Genomic DNA, 12,330 nt, shown 5'->3' on the forward strand with positions numbered 1-12,330 from the left:
ATAGCTTCAGCCAACCACAGCTAAAAGAAATCCAACCTGACTGATCACATTTTAGTCTGTTGAACATAGTGGAAGGTGGTTCACGTATAATTCCCAGACTATGGTCGCCTCAATGGTCAAAATCAGCCATTTCTGTTGGCTTTTGTCTTGTGTAGATGGGCAGCTTTAGATGTCTTTCTAGTCTCTGAACTTGGACTCAACTTGTTCATATTTAATGGGTGCTGCTGTACCGTGTGAGCGTGCCATCCAACCATGTTATGCATGACTGCACTATGGAAGGAGGCCTTTATCATCTTCACCTCCTTCCGTATGGGAAAGTTATGATTTATTCAAAAGGCATAATCCTATTCCATAGAACTGGAATCACATACTGACGGGGAAAAGAGAAGCGAGAGAAGCTGAATTCACTGCAGGGATTTCTTCCTCGTGACGGTTCCTGACCTCTTTACTGCACAACAAATCAATGTAGAAAATCACAGGGAAATCATACATTGATTTACCTTTTGAGGTCAATGTATTCATGAGAAATGCTGTACAAAGACCTAGAGGGAGAAATCTGCATATCTCATAGCTATTATAATATTTACAGCAGCGCAAATCGCCAAAGAGAGCAAAAATAACCCTAAACTATTCTTCAATTATAGTAACAGCAAAAGCATTTGCACTGAGAGCACTGGCCCTTTAACAAATAATGCAGGAGAAATCATAGAAGACGATGGGGTGGAGGCAAATCTAATAAATAGTTTATTTTCCAGTGTATTCACGAACGAAAAGGAAATGTCACACGAGATGCAGGGGAAACCAAACTAACCCCCTGCTAAATATTACATACCTAACACAGGAGGAAGTACAGAGACGGTTAAAGAGAATTAAAATTGATTAATTGCTTGGCCCAGATGGAATACACCCAAGGATTCTAAGGGAACTAAGTGATGTGATAGACAGACCGCAATTTCTTATATTTATGGATGCTATCAAGACCGGGGTTGTAACATTGGATAAGCACATTGCCAATGTGGTTCCAATGTACAAAAAGGTGTCCAAAAGAGAGCCTGGTAACTACAGGCTGGTAAGTCTCACTTCAATAACTGGAAAAATATCTGAGGGGTTTCTGAGAGATGCCATCCTAGAATACCTTAAGGAGAACAACAGAAGAACTCCTCACCAGCATGGGTTCATAAGGAGTCGATCATGTCAGACCAATCTGATCAGCTTCTATGATGAAGTAAGTTCTAGGCTGGACCTGGGAGAGTCTATTGATCTCGTATATCTGGACTTTTCTAAGGCATTTGACACCGTGCCGCATAATAGGCTGATATATAAAATGAGACAGCTCGGATTGGGTGAAAACGTGTGTAAGTGGGTAAAGAACTGGCTCGGAGATAGAAAGCAGAGGGTGGTAATAAATGGTTCATACTTAGATTGGGCCCCCGTCGTTAGCGGGGAGCCACAGGGTTCAGTATTAGGCTCTATTCTGTTTAATATATTTATCAATGACCTGATAGAGGGGCTGCACAGCAAAATATCAATATTTGCAGATGACACAAAATTATACAATATAATTAATGCAACGGAGGACAATGTGCGGCTACAAACGGACCTGTATAAGCTGGGGGCTTGGGCAGAAAAACGGCAAATGAAGTTCAATGTTGATAAATGTAAGGTTCTGCACATGGGCAGGAGAAACGGATGTCACCAATATTCACTGAGTGGGGTACTGCTAGGAAAAAGGGATATGGAAAAAGACCTGGGGGTATTAGTGGACTGTAGATTTAACTGGAGCAACCAATGCCAATCAGCTGCTGCAAACGCTAATAAAGTCCTGGGGTGCATTAAAAGAGGTATAGGGGCGATTATTAGTATTATTCATCCTGGAAAAAAGACGGCTAAGGGGCGATCAAATAACGATGTATAAATCCATGAGGGGACAATACAAGGATCTCTAACATGATCTGTTTATACCCAGGACTGCGACGGTAACAAGAGGGCACCCGCTATGTCTAGAAGAAAGCAGGTTTCATCACCAACATAGAAGGGGGTTCTTTACTGTAAGAGCAGTTAGACTGTGGAACCCTCTGCCTGAGGACGTGGTGATGGCAAAATCCATTGAGGCGTTTAAGAGGGGACTAGATGTCTTTCTAGAGCGGAAGGATATTACAGGATATAGACTTAAGGTGACCAACAGGGTTGTAGTTCCGGGTCTTACATTTAGGTAGGTACACTCCTTGTCAAAAAAGTCACACACTTACAAGTTGTCGGAATCGAATAAATATTTATCTGTGTGATTGTGACATTGATTTAAGTAACTGATTACAATATCAGAGCACAAGGAAAATTTATTGAAAACTGAACCCTTGCAGGGAGGCTCTCGTACCCTGTTGTACCGCCTTTAGCTTGGATACAAGGTGTGATACGGGCAGGCATGGAGGCCCTAGTACCCTGTTGTACCGCCTCTAGCTTGGATACAGGATGTGATACGGGCAGGCATGGAGGCTCTAGTACCCTGTTGTACCGCCTCTAGCTTGGATACAGGATGTGATACTGGCAGGCATGGAAGCTCTACCACCCTGTTGTACCGCCTCTAGCTTGGATACAGTATGTGATACTGGCAGGCATGGAAGCTCTACCACCCTGTTGTACTGCCTCTAGCTTGGATACATTATGTGATACGGGCAGACATGGAGGCCCTAGTACCCTGTTGTACTTGCTTCCAGCTTGGATGCAGGATGTGATACAGGCGGGCATGGAGGCTCTATTACCCTATGGTACCACCTCTAGCTTGAATACAGGATGTGATACGGGCAGGCATGGAGGCTCTAGTACCCTGTTGTACTGCCTCTAGCTTGGATGCAAGATGTGATACAGGCGGGCATGGAGGCTCTATTACCCTATGGTACCACCTCTAGCTTGAATACAGGATGTGATACGGGCAGGCATGGAGGCTCTAGTACCCTGTTGTACTGCCTCTAGCTTGGATACAAGATGTGATACAGGTGGGCATGGAGGCTCTATTACCCTATGGTACCACCTCTAGCTTGAATACAGGATGTGATACGGGCAGGCATGGAGGCTCTAGTACCCTGTTGTACTGCCTCTAGCTTGGATGCAAGATGTGATACAGGCGGGCATGGAGGCTCTATTACCCTATGGTACCACCTCTAGCTTGAATACAGGATGTGATACGGGCAGGCATGGAGGCTCTAGTACCCTGTTGTACTGCCTCTAGCTTGGATACAAGATGTGATACGGGCGGGCATGGAGGCTCCTAGGAAAGCAGGAGATTAAAAAAGAATAAAAAGCACTGTGCTGAAGAGAAAAGATACGGCGGCGACAGAGGAGATCCGCGCTGGATCCAGAGAGGTAAGAAACTGTATTTTCCTCTCCATGTCTGTGGGCATGCAGGGATTCCACTGCGAGATTCAGCAGTGGAATCCGCGCGTGAAAGTGGACATGAGGCCTATGAAGACAGACGTAAAGAAAAAAGGTTAGCCAGTACCTGCAGCTGGGGTAGGCTTAGCCCAGTCACTCAAAGGTTATTCAGGAGGAGCCGCATTTTTTGCTGGACACAGAACAGACAGGGAAGGAGAGAGACCATTCAGACTATAAGGCCTCATGTCCACTGGACAATTAGAATTAGGAAATCCGCGCGGGTGTCCCGCACGCGTGATCCGCGCCCATAGTGATGCATTGGACGCCCGCAGGTAAGTAAATACCTGCAGATGTGTTTTCTCCCTGCTGCCTGTATTGCAGCATGCTCCATTTTCTGCGGGTCTCCCACAGGCTTCCATAGAAGCCTATGGAAGCTGTCCCGATCCGCGGTATACCCGCAGCTGAATTTCTGCTCTCCGCACGGGAGAGCAGGAGTTAAAAAAAAAGAGAGAGTGCACGGCGCATGCGCGCGGCACGCTACCGGCGTGCCGAGCACATCCCCCGGGCAGAGGGAAAGAAGATCTGATCGCGACAGACGGGAACCCGCAGCGTCTGCACAGGTGAGGTAAATCATTTTTTAGGCCTCATGTCCGCGGGAAAGGAAGGACCCGCTGCAGGATTCTGCATGGAGAATCCACGCGGGCCCGAATTTCCTAGTGGACATGAGGCCTTGGGCATAAGAATTCTTTAGCAAAATGTATTCTTGCTAAAAAAAAATGCATTTTATGGTCAGAAAAATACAGTTTGGTGGGTTGGCAGCTCTAGGAAGAGTCCCAGTTTGTTCCAAACTTCTTTTATTTAAGAATTCTGGAGACCACTGTGCTCTTGGGAACCTTCAGTGCAGCAGATTTTTTTTGTAGCCTCCTCCAGATCTGTGCCTCCACACAATCCTGTCTCTGAGCTCTACAGGCAGTTCTTTCCTCCTTGTGGCTTAGTTTTGGCTCTGATATGTATTGTGAGCTGTGAGATCTTATATTATGTCCAATTAACTGAATATACCACAGGTGACTCCAATCAAGGTGTAGAAACAAAGAGGAACAAGAGAAATGGGAGGCCGCAGAGCTAAATGTCAAATGTCATACCAAAGGGTCTGAGAACACATGTCAATGCAAAATGTTAGTTTTTCATTTTTTAAACATCTACAAAGATTTCTAACATTCTGTTGTTGATTTGTCATTATAAGTTATTGAATGCAGAATGATGAGGGGAAAATCAGATTTTTTTAATTTGCACAAGGCCAATACAAAATGTAAAAAAAAGTCAAGGAGTCTGAAGATTTTCCAGACCCACTGCATATACTCAGTAGCATCTCTACATAAAGCCGCCTGCACATGGCATGTCCTGATTCCACATACAGATTTCTGCCATGGTAGACCTGCGATTCACCACGGACATTAATTTAAAATGCTTGTAGACGATCACAAGTTCAATGCTTTTTCCGTGCGGATGCACGGAAAAAAAAACGGGCACTTCCTTCCCCCACACTCCATGCTTTCCTATGGGTGACTTGAACAGCGGATCGCCCATGCTGGTGCCGATCGTGGATTCAAATCAATTCAAATCCGCCCGTGTGCAGGGGCCTAAAGTAGTATTTATATACACAGTAGTATCACTATGTGCAATAGTATTTATATAATTGCATCTGCATGTACAGTAGTATTTATATACTCAGTAATATCTCTACAGTACTATTTACACGCTCAGTAGTCTTACTATGTACAGTAGTATTTATATCACTATACAGTAGTGTCTTTGTACAATAGTATTTATATGCTCAGTGGTATTTATTTACTGAATAGTCTCACTATGTACAGTAGTATTTATATACTTAGTTGTATCACTATACAGTAGTGTCTTTGTACAGTAGTATTTATATACTCAGTAGTATTTATATACTGAGTAGTCTCACTATGTACAGTAGTATTTATATACTCTGTCTCACTATGTACAGTAGTATTTATATACTCAGTAGTCTCACTATGTACAGTAGTATTTATATACTCCATCTCACTATGTACAGTAGTATTTATACACTCTGTCTCACTATGTACAGTAGTATTTATATACTCTGTCTCACTATGTACAGTAGTATTTATATACTGAGTATCACTATGTACAGTAGTATTTATATACTCCATCTCACTATGTACAGTAGTATTTATATACTCTGTCTCACTATGTACAGTAGTATTTATATACTCAGTAGTCTCACTATGTACAGTAGTATTTATATACTCCATCTCACTATGTACAGTAGTATTTATACACTCTGTCTCACTATGTACAGTAGTATTTATATACTCTGTCTCACTATGTACAGTAGTATTTATATACTCAGTAGTCTCACTATGTACAGTAGTATTTATATACTCCATCTCACTATGTACAGTAGTATTTATACACTCTGTCTCACTATGTACAGTAGTATTTATATACTCTGTCTCACTATGTACAGTAGTATTTATATACTCAGTAGTCTCACTAAGTACAGTAGTATTTATATACTCCATCTCACTATGTACAGTAGTATTTATATACTCCATCTCACTATGTATAGTAGTATTTATATACTCAGTAGTATTTATATACTCAGTAGTCTCACTATGTACAATAGTATTTATATACTCCATCTCACTATGTACAGTAGTATTTATATACTCTGTCTCACTATGTACAGTAGTATTTATATACTCCATCTCACTATGTACAGTAGTATTTATATACTCTGTCTCACTATGTACAGTAGTATTTATATACTCAGTAGTCTCACTAAGTACAGTAGTATTTATATACTCCATCTCACTATGTACAGTAGTATTTATACACTCTGTCTCACTATGTACAGTAGTATTTATATACTCAGTAGTCTCACTAAGTACAGTAGTATTTATATACTCCATCTCACTATGTACAGTAGTATTTATATACTCCGTCTCACTAAGTACAGTAGTATTTATACACTCTGTCTCACTATGTACAGTAGTATTTATATACTCAGTAGTAATTATATACTCAGTAGTCTCACTATGTACAATAGTATTTATATACTCCGTCTCACTATGTACAGTAGTATTTATATACTTAGTTGTATCACTATACAGTAGTGTCTTTGTACAATAGCATTTATATACTCAGTAGTATTTATATACTCAGTAGTCTCACTATGTACAGTAGTATTTATATACTCTGTAGTCTCACTATGTACAGTAGTATTTATATACTGAGTAGTCTCACTATGTACAGTAGTATTTATATACTCTTTCTTACTATGTACAGTAGTATTTATATACTCAGTAGTCTCACTAAGTACAGTAGTATTTAGATACTCTGTAGTCTCACTATGTACAGTAGTATTTATATACTCAGTAGTCTCACTATGTACAGTAGTATTTATATACTCCATCTCACTATGTACAGTAGTATTTATACACTCTGTCTCACTATGTACAGTAGTATTTATATACTCTGTCTCACTATGTACAGTAGTATTTATATACTCAGTAGTCTCACTATGTACAGTAGTATTTATATACTCCATCTCACTATGTACAGTAGTATTTATACACTCTGTCTCACTATGTACAGTAGTATTTATATACTCTGTCTCACTATGTACAGTAGTATTTATATACTCAGTAGTCTCACTAAGTACAGTAGTATTTATATACTCCATCTCACTATGTACAGTAGTATTTATATACTCCATCTCACTATGTATAGTAGTATTTATATACTCAGTAGTATTTATATACTCAGTAGTCTCACTATGTACAATAGTATTTATATACTCCATCTCACTATGTACAGTAGTATTTATATACTCTGTCTCACTATGTACAGTAGTATTTATATACTCCATCTCACTATGTACAGTAGTATTTATATACTCTGTCTCACTATGTACAGTAGTATTTATATACTCAGTAGTCTCACTAAGTACAGTAGTATTTATATACTCCATCTCACTATGTACAGTAGTATTTATACACTCTGTCTCACTATGTACAGTAGTATTTATATACTCAGTAGTCTCACTAAGTACAGTAGTATTTATATACTCCATCTCACTATGTACAGTAGTATTTATATACTCCGTCTCACTAAGTACAGTAGTATTTATACACTCTGTCTCACTATGTACAGTAGTATTTATATACTCAGTAGTAATTATATACTCAGTAGTCTCACTATGTACAATAGTATTTATATACTCCGTCTCACTATGTACAGTAGTATTTATATACTTAGTTGTATCACTATACAGTAGTGTCTTTGTACAATAGCATTTATATACTCAGTAGTATTTATATACTCAGTAGTCTCACTATGTACAGTAGTATTTATATACTCTGTAGTCTCACTATGTACAGTAGTATTTATATACTGAGTAGTCTCACTATGTACAGTAGTATTTATATACTCTTTCTTACTATGTACAGTAGTATTTATATACTCAGTAGTCTCACTAAGTACAGTAGTATTTAGATACTCTGTAGTCTCACTATGTACAGTAGTATTTATATACTGAGTAGTCTCACTATGTACAGTAGTATTTATATACTCCGTCTCACTATGTACAGTAGTATTTACATGCTCATTAGTAACTCATTCATGTGATGGAATGATAGTGACTGTGAGCCCTTCTACAGTACCTGTATATAAAAATGTCACATGTAAGCTCCTACATATAATGCATGGTGATAGAAAAGTTCACACCGATTCCAGAAATCTGGCACCCAGATGTTCCTGGTACTGCCCGCTCACCTCTCTGCCCTCCGGGTGTGACTCATCTCTCTTGTGTTTTGCAGGTGTAATACGCAGGACTACATATGGCACAAGGGACTGCGCTGCGAGTCCATCATCACCGACTTCCAGGTCATGTGTGTGGCAGTCGGCACAGCAGCGCTCGTCGTCCTCCTTCTCTTTATGATGACTGTCTTCTTTGCCAAAAAACTCTATCTACTCAAAACCGAGAACTACAAACTACGCAAACGACAGTAAGTGACCCCTATGAACGTCTCCCCTGCATAGTCAATGTATCTAAGCCTCTTGTATATGCAAGCCTGTCATGTGTGATACCGTGCGGTGTATCTAATCATATCCTGTATGATAATGTGTGCAGGGCTGCTGTATCTAATCCTAACGTGTCAGTCTGCTCGCTGAGCTGTGTGTCTAATGCGATCACGTATGATGCTGTCTGTTGAGCTGCTGTATCTAATCCCATCATGTGTGATACTGTCTGCTGAGCCGCTGTATCTAATCCTATCATGTGTGTTACTGTCTGCTGAGCTGCTGTATCTAATCCCATCATGTGTGTTACTGTCTGCTGAGCTGCTGTATCTAATCCCATCATGCCTGACATTGTCTGCTGAATTTCTCTATCTCATGCTATCATGTGTGATACTGTCTGTTGAGCCTCTGTATCTAATGCTGTCATGCCTGATACTGTCTGCTTCAGTGCTTTATCAAATGCTGTTATGTGGGATCTACTGAGTCGCAGTATCCTATCATGTAGGATACTGTTGGCAGTGGTGCTGTATCTGATGCTATTATGTGTGATACTGTCTGCTGAGCTGCTGTATCTAATCCTATCATGTGTGTTACTGTCTGCTGAGCTGCTGTATCTAATCCCATCATGTGTAATACTGTCCGTTGAGCCATTGTATCTAAGTTCGTATTGTGGGATGCTGTCTGCTGAACCACTATATCTAGTCATATCATGTGTGATAGTGTCTGTTGAGTTGCTGTATCTAATCCTATAATGTGTGATACAATCAGCTGAGCCGCTGGATCTCAGCTTGTCTTGTGTGACACTGTCTGCTGAGCCACTGTATCCAAGCTCATCATATGCCATAGTGTTTGCTGAACTGCTGTATCTCATCTTATGTGATCTTATCTGCTAGGCTGGTGTATCTAAAGGTCCTTTTACATGCAAAGATAATCTTTCAAAGGACTGAAAGATTGAAAGATTTAGGGCCCATGTAGACACAAAGATAATCGTTCAAAAGATGTCGCTCAAGCGACTTCTGAGTGATCATCGTTGTGTCATTAAGATGATCGCTCATAGCCTCCGGCTATTAACTGCACTCAGCTAAGGCTTCATTTGCACACCTAATTGGTATTTAAGTGGCTGAGTAGCTACTTATATACCAATTTATACTTTATCCAAAAAGATCGCTCAAAGATGTCACTCAGACTCTCCTTTGAGCGATCTTTGAGCGATCATCGGGCCATGTAAACCAGCCTTTACACAGGTGTAAAAGCAGCCTAAGGCTTCTTTCACATAAGCATATATCGGCTGTCCGATAGACGCTGCATTGTAGGGGAAAAAACTGGTGAACGGGCGCACAAATTAAACATTTGTGCGCCCGTTCATATGGCCTGGTGAGGCCGGTGCAAAATGCGCCGACCTCACCAGGCCTTCGCCCATTTCCCCTCCCTCCCCATTGCAGGCTTACCTATCTTCCTCCCCGCTCCGTCTGTGCAATAGGAGGGGAGGGACGTGGGCGGTCACCCCCGCCTCCTCCCATTGATGGCTATGAACAAGGCGTTTGCTTAGCTCCGCCCATGTCCTGCCCCTTGTTCATAGCCATCAATGGGAGGAGGCGGGGCAGATCTGCGTTTACCCCCTACCATTGCAGAGACCGAGCAGGGAGGATAGGTAAGCCTGCACGGGGAAGGGGAGGAGAACAGAGGCAGGTAATTTAGCAGTCAAGCTGCTGAACTCCCTCCCACCTACGGCCGCTGCCATGGGCTCCCATGGGAGCCCATGCAGCAGCCCAATGTATTCCGGCTCAAACATATTTCCAGAACCATGTTTTGCACTCAACGTAAAAACGCCCGGTGCTATATTGGCCGGCCGGGTGTTTTACATCTCACAAATACGCCTAAGTGATCTGATGCATTGGAATCCGTAAAATGGACGGCCAATATGCGCTCATGTGAAAGAAGCCTTCGGGTGAATACCCACTAGCGTTTTTTTTAACGCTGCAATATTGCTGTTTTTTTTTGTTTTAAATTGGACTTTCTAATGTTAAAATTGTATCACACAAAAATCGCAAAAGCACAAACTTGCGATTTTTGTGCGATCTGATTTTAGCATTAGAAAGTCCCATTGAAAAAAAAGCTGCGATATCACAGAGTTAAAAAAAAACGCTAGTGGGTAGAAGCCCTAAACCTGTGATGTGAAATAATGTCTGCTAAAGGCCCATTTACACGAGCAGATAATCGCTCAAAGTGTAAATAGTCGTCCAGTGTAAATGGGCCTTAAGCCTTTGTATCTAATCCTATCGTGTGTGATACTGCCTGGTGGACCACTGTATCTAAGTTCAGAGTCGCACATCTGTGTATGCTACTGTCTCAGAGATTGGCACACTACAGCTCCCATCATATAGTTACATTGTTGCATCCTTGGTATCTGCTCTGTCCTTGTAGATTAGCCCAGCTGGACAATAACTTATTTTCCCTTCTCCATCCAGAGAGAAGTTAATCAATGGATTGCAAGTTTAGGCGCTCTTTGTAGTTTTTGTGTCCGGTAGCTGTTGGTATGAGCTTTTCGTGGCGGCTCCGGACAAAGCTCCATCTGTCGGCCCTCAGAATAAGGAGACCCTGCTGGGCAGCAGCTGTTTGTGGGCTTTACAGATCTGGATGAAGGTGGGGGGTGTATTGTGGGTGTTCTGCCAGGCGGAGGTGGCCATTGTGCTGGCGGAGGTGGGGGTGCTAGCTTTCTGCATTTCAGCACATGCTGCGGGTTGTGTGTTGTAATTTCAGACAGTTCTCTGCAACTTTAGATAGTTTGGATAAACTTTCAAGCAGATCTGAAGATCTATCTCTGGTAGCAGGGAAAGACCTTGCAGCAATCCACTCTAAATTATATACCCTGCTGGCATGTTAAAGGGCCAACGCTACTATTGTTTTAATTCACACTGCATGATAACAGTGTGTGATAACAGTTGTTGATGGAGTGGTCTCTTATCTGCAGCGCAGGCCTACTTAGACAGAAGGACTAGTAAAGTTATGACTCTGGGAGCCATCATGTGGCAGTGCAGGAGTTGTCACTTCTCCTTCCTCCACACCAAAGTGAAGAAAAAGAATATGATGGCCTTGGAGATCTTTTAAATTTTATCATGATTTCAGACCAATCCAGAGCTGAGACTAAAGGCCCATTGAGACGCAACGATTATCGCTCAAAAGATGTCGCTCAAGCGACTTTTGAGCGATCATCGTTGTGTCATTTCAAGATGAGCGTTCACCTTGCGCTGCCAGCTGTTCCCCGCTTCGAACGCCCGGCTGTTATACAGCCGAGCACTCGTAGCGTGGGGTGCAGAAGACAAGCGGGGTGTCCCTGCTTGTCTTCTGCATCCAACTGTTTTCTGCATGGAGCGCCCGGCTGTTATACAGCCGAGCACTCCGTGCCGGGTATGGAGAACAGAGCTGGACCTCTCTGTTCTTCATACCCAGCCTGTTATCAGGGAGCGGGATACAGCGCAAAACAATAGTATCAGCTGTATCCTGCTGTGAATCCCTGATAACTGATCGCTGATAACGAATTCCTGATAAGGATGAGCGATGGCTTAACGAAAACTGCACGATGTCAGTGCAGTTACACACAAGAATTATAGCTCAAAAGACGGCTTTTGAGCGAATTTTGAGCGATAATCGTTGTGTCTAAATGGGCCTTGAGAGCCACCAGAGCGGATGAGACTAAGGGCCCACCAGAAGGCATGCCATGGTGCCAAACTGCATCATAATCCTACACTGAATCAAGGCTGAGACTGAGGGCCCACCAGAGCAGGTGAGACTGAGGGCCCACCAGAGCAGGTGAGACTGAGGGCCCACCAGAGCAGGTGAGACTGAGGGCCCACCAGAGCAGGTGAGACTGAGGGCCCACCAGAGCAGGTA

The 12,330-nt window shown here is 42.2% G+C and overlaps 1 protein-coding gene across 5 annotated transcripts in view; it reads left to right on the forward strand.

The window, feature by feature from the left end:
- The window catches only part of CSPG5 (chondroitin sulfate proteoglycan 5), a 60,086-nt gene that overhangs the window by 32,017 nt on the left and 15,739 nt on the right, over positions 1–12,330 (forward strand). For all 5 annotated transcript variants that reach the window (XM_066585551.1, XM_066585553.1, XM_066585552.1 and 2 more), the window contains exon 3: positions 8,238–8,426. In XM_066585551.1, coding sequence (XP_066441648.1) covers positions 8,238–8,426 — 189 coding nt within the window. The remainder of the gene's footprint in view (positions 1–8,237; positions 8,427–12,330) is intronic.

The sequence above is a fragment of the Eleutherodactylus coqui genome, chromosome 12, assembly GCF_035609145.1.
Source record: "Eleutherodactylus coqui strain aEleCoq1 chromosome 12, aEleCoq1.hap1, whole genome shotgun sequence".
NCBI lineage: Eukaryota > Metazoa > Chordata > Amphibia > Anura > Eleutherodactylidae > Eleutherodactylus > Eleutherodactylus coqui.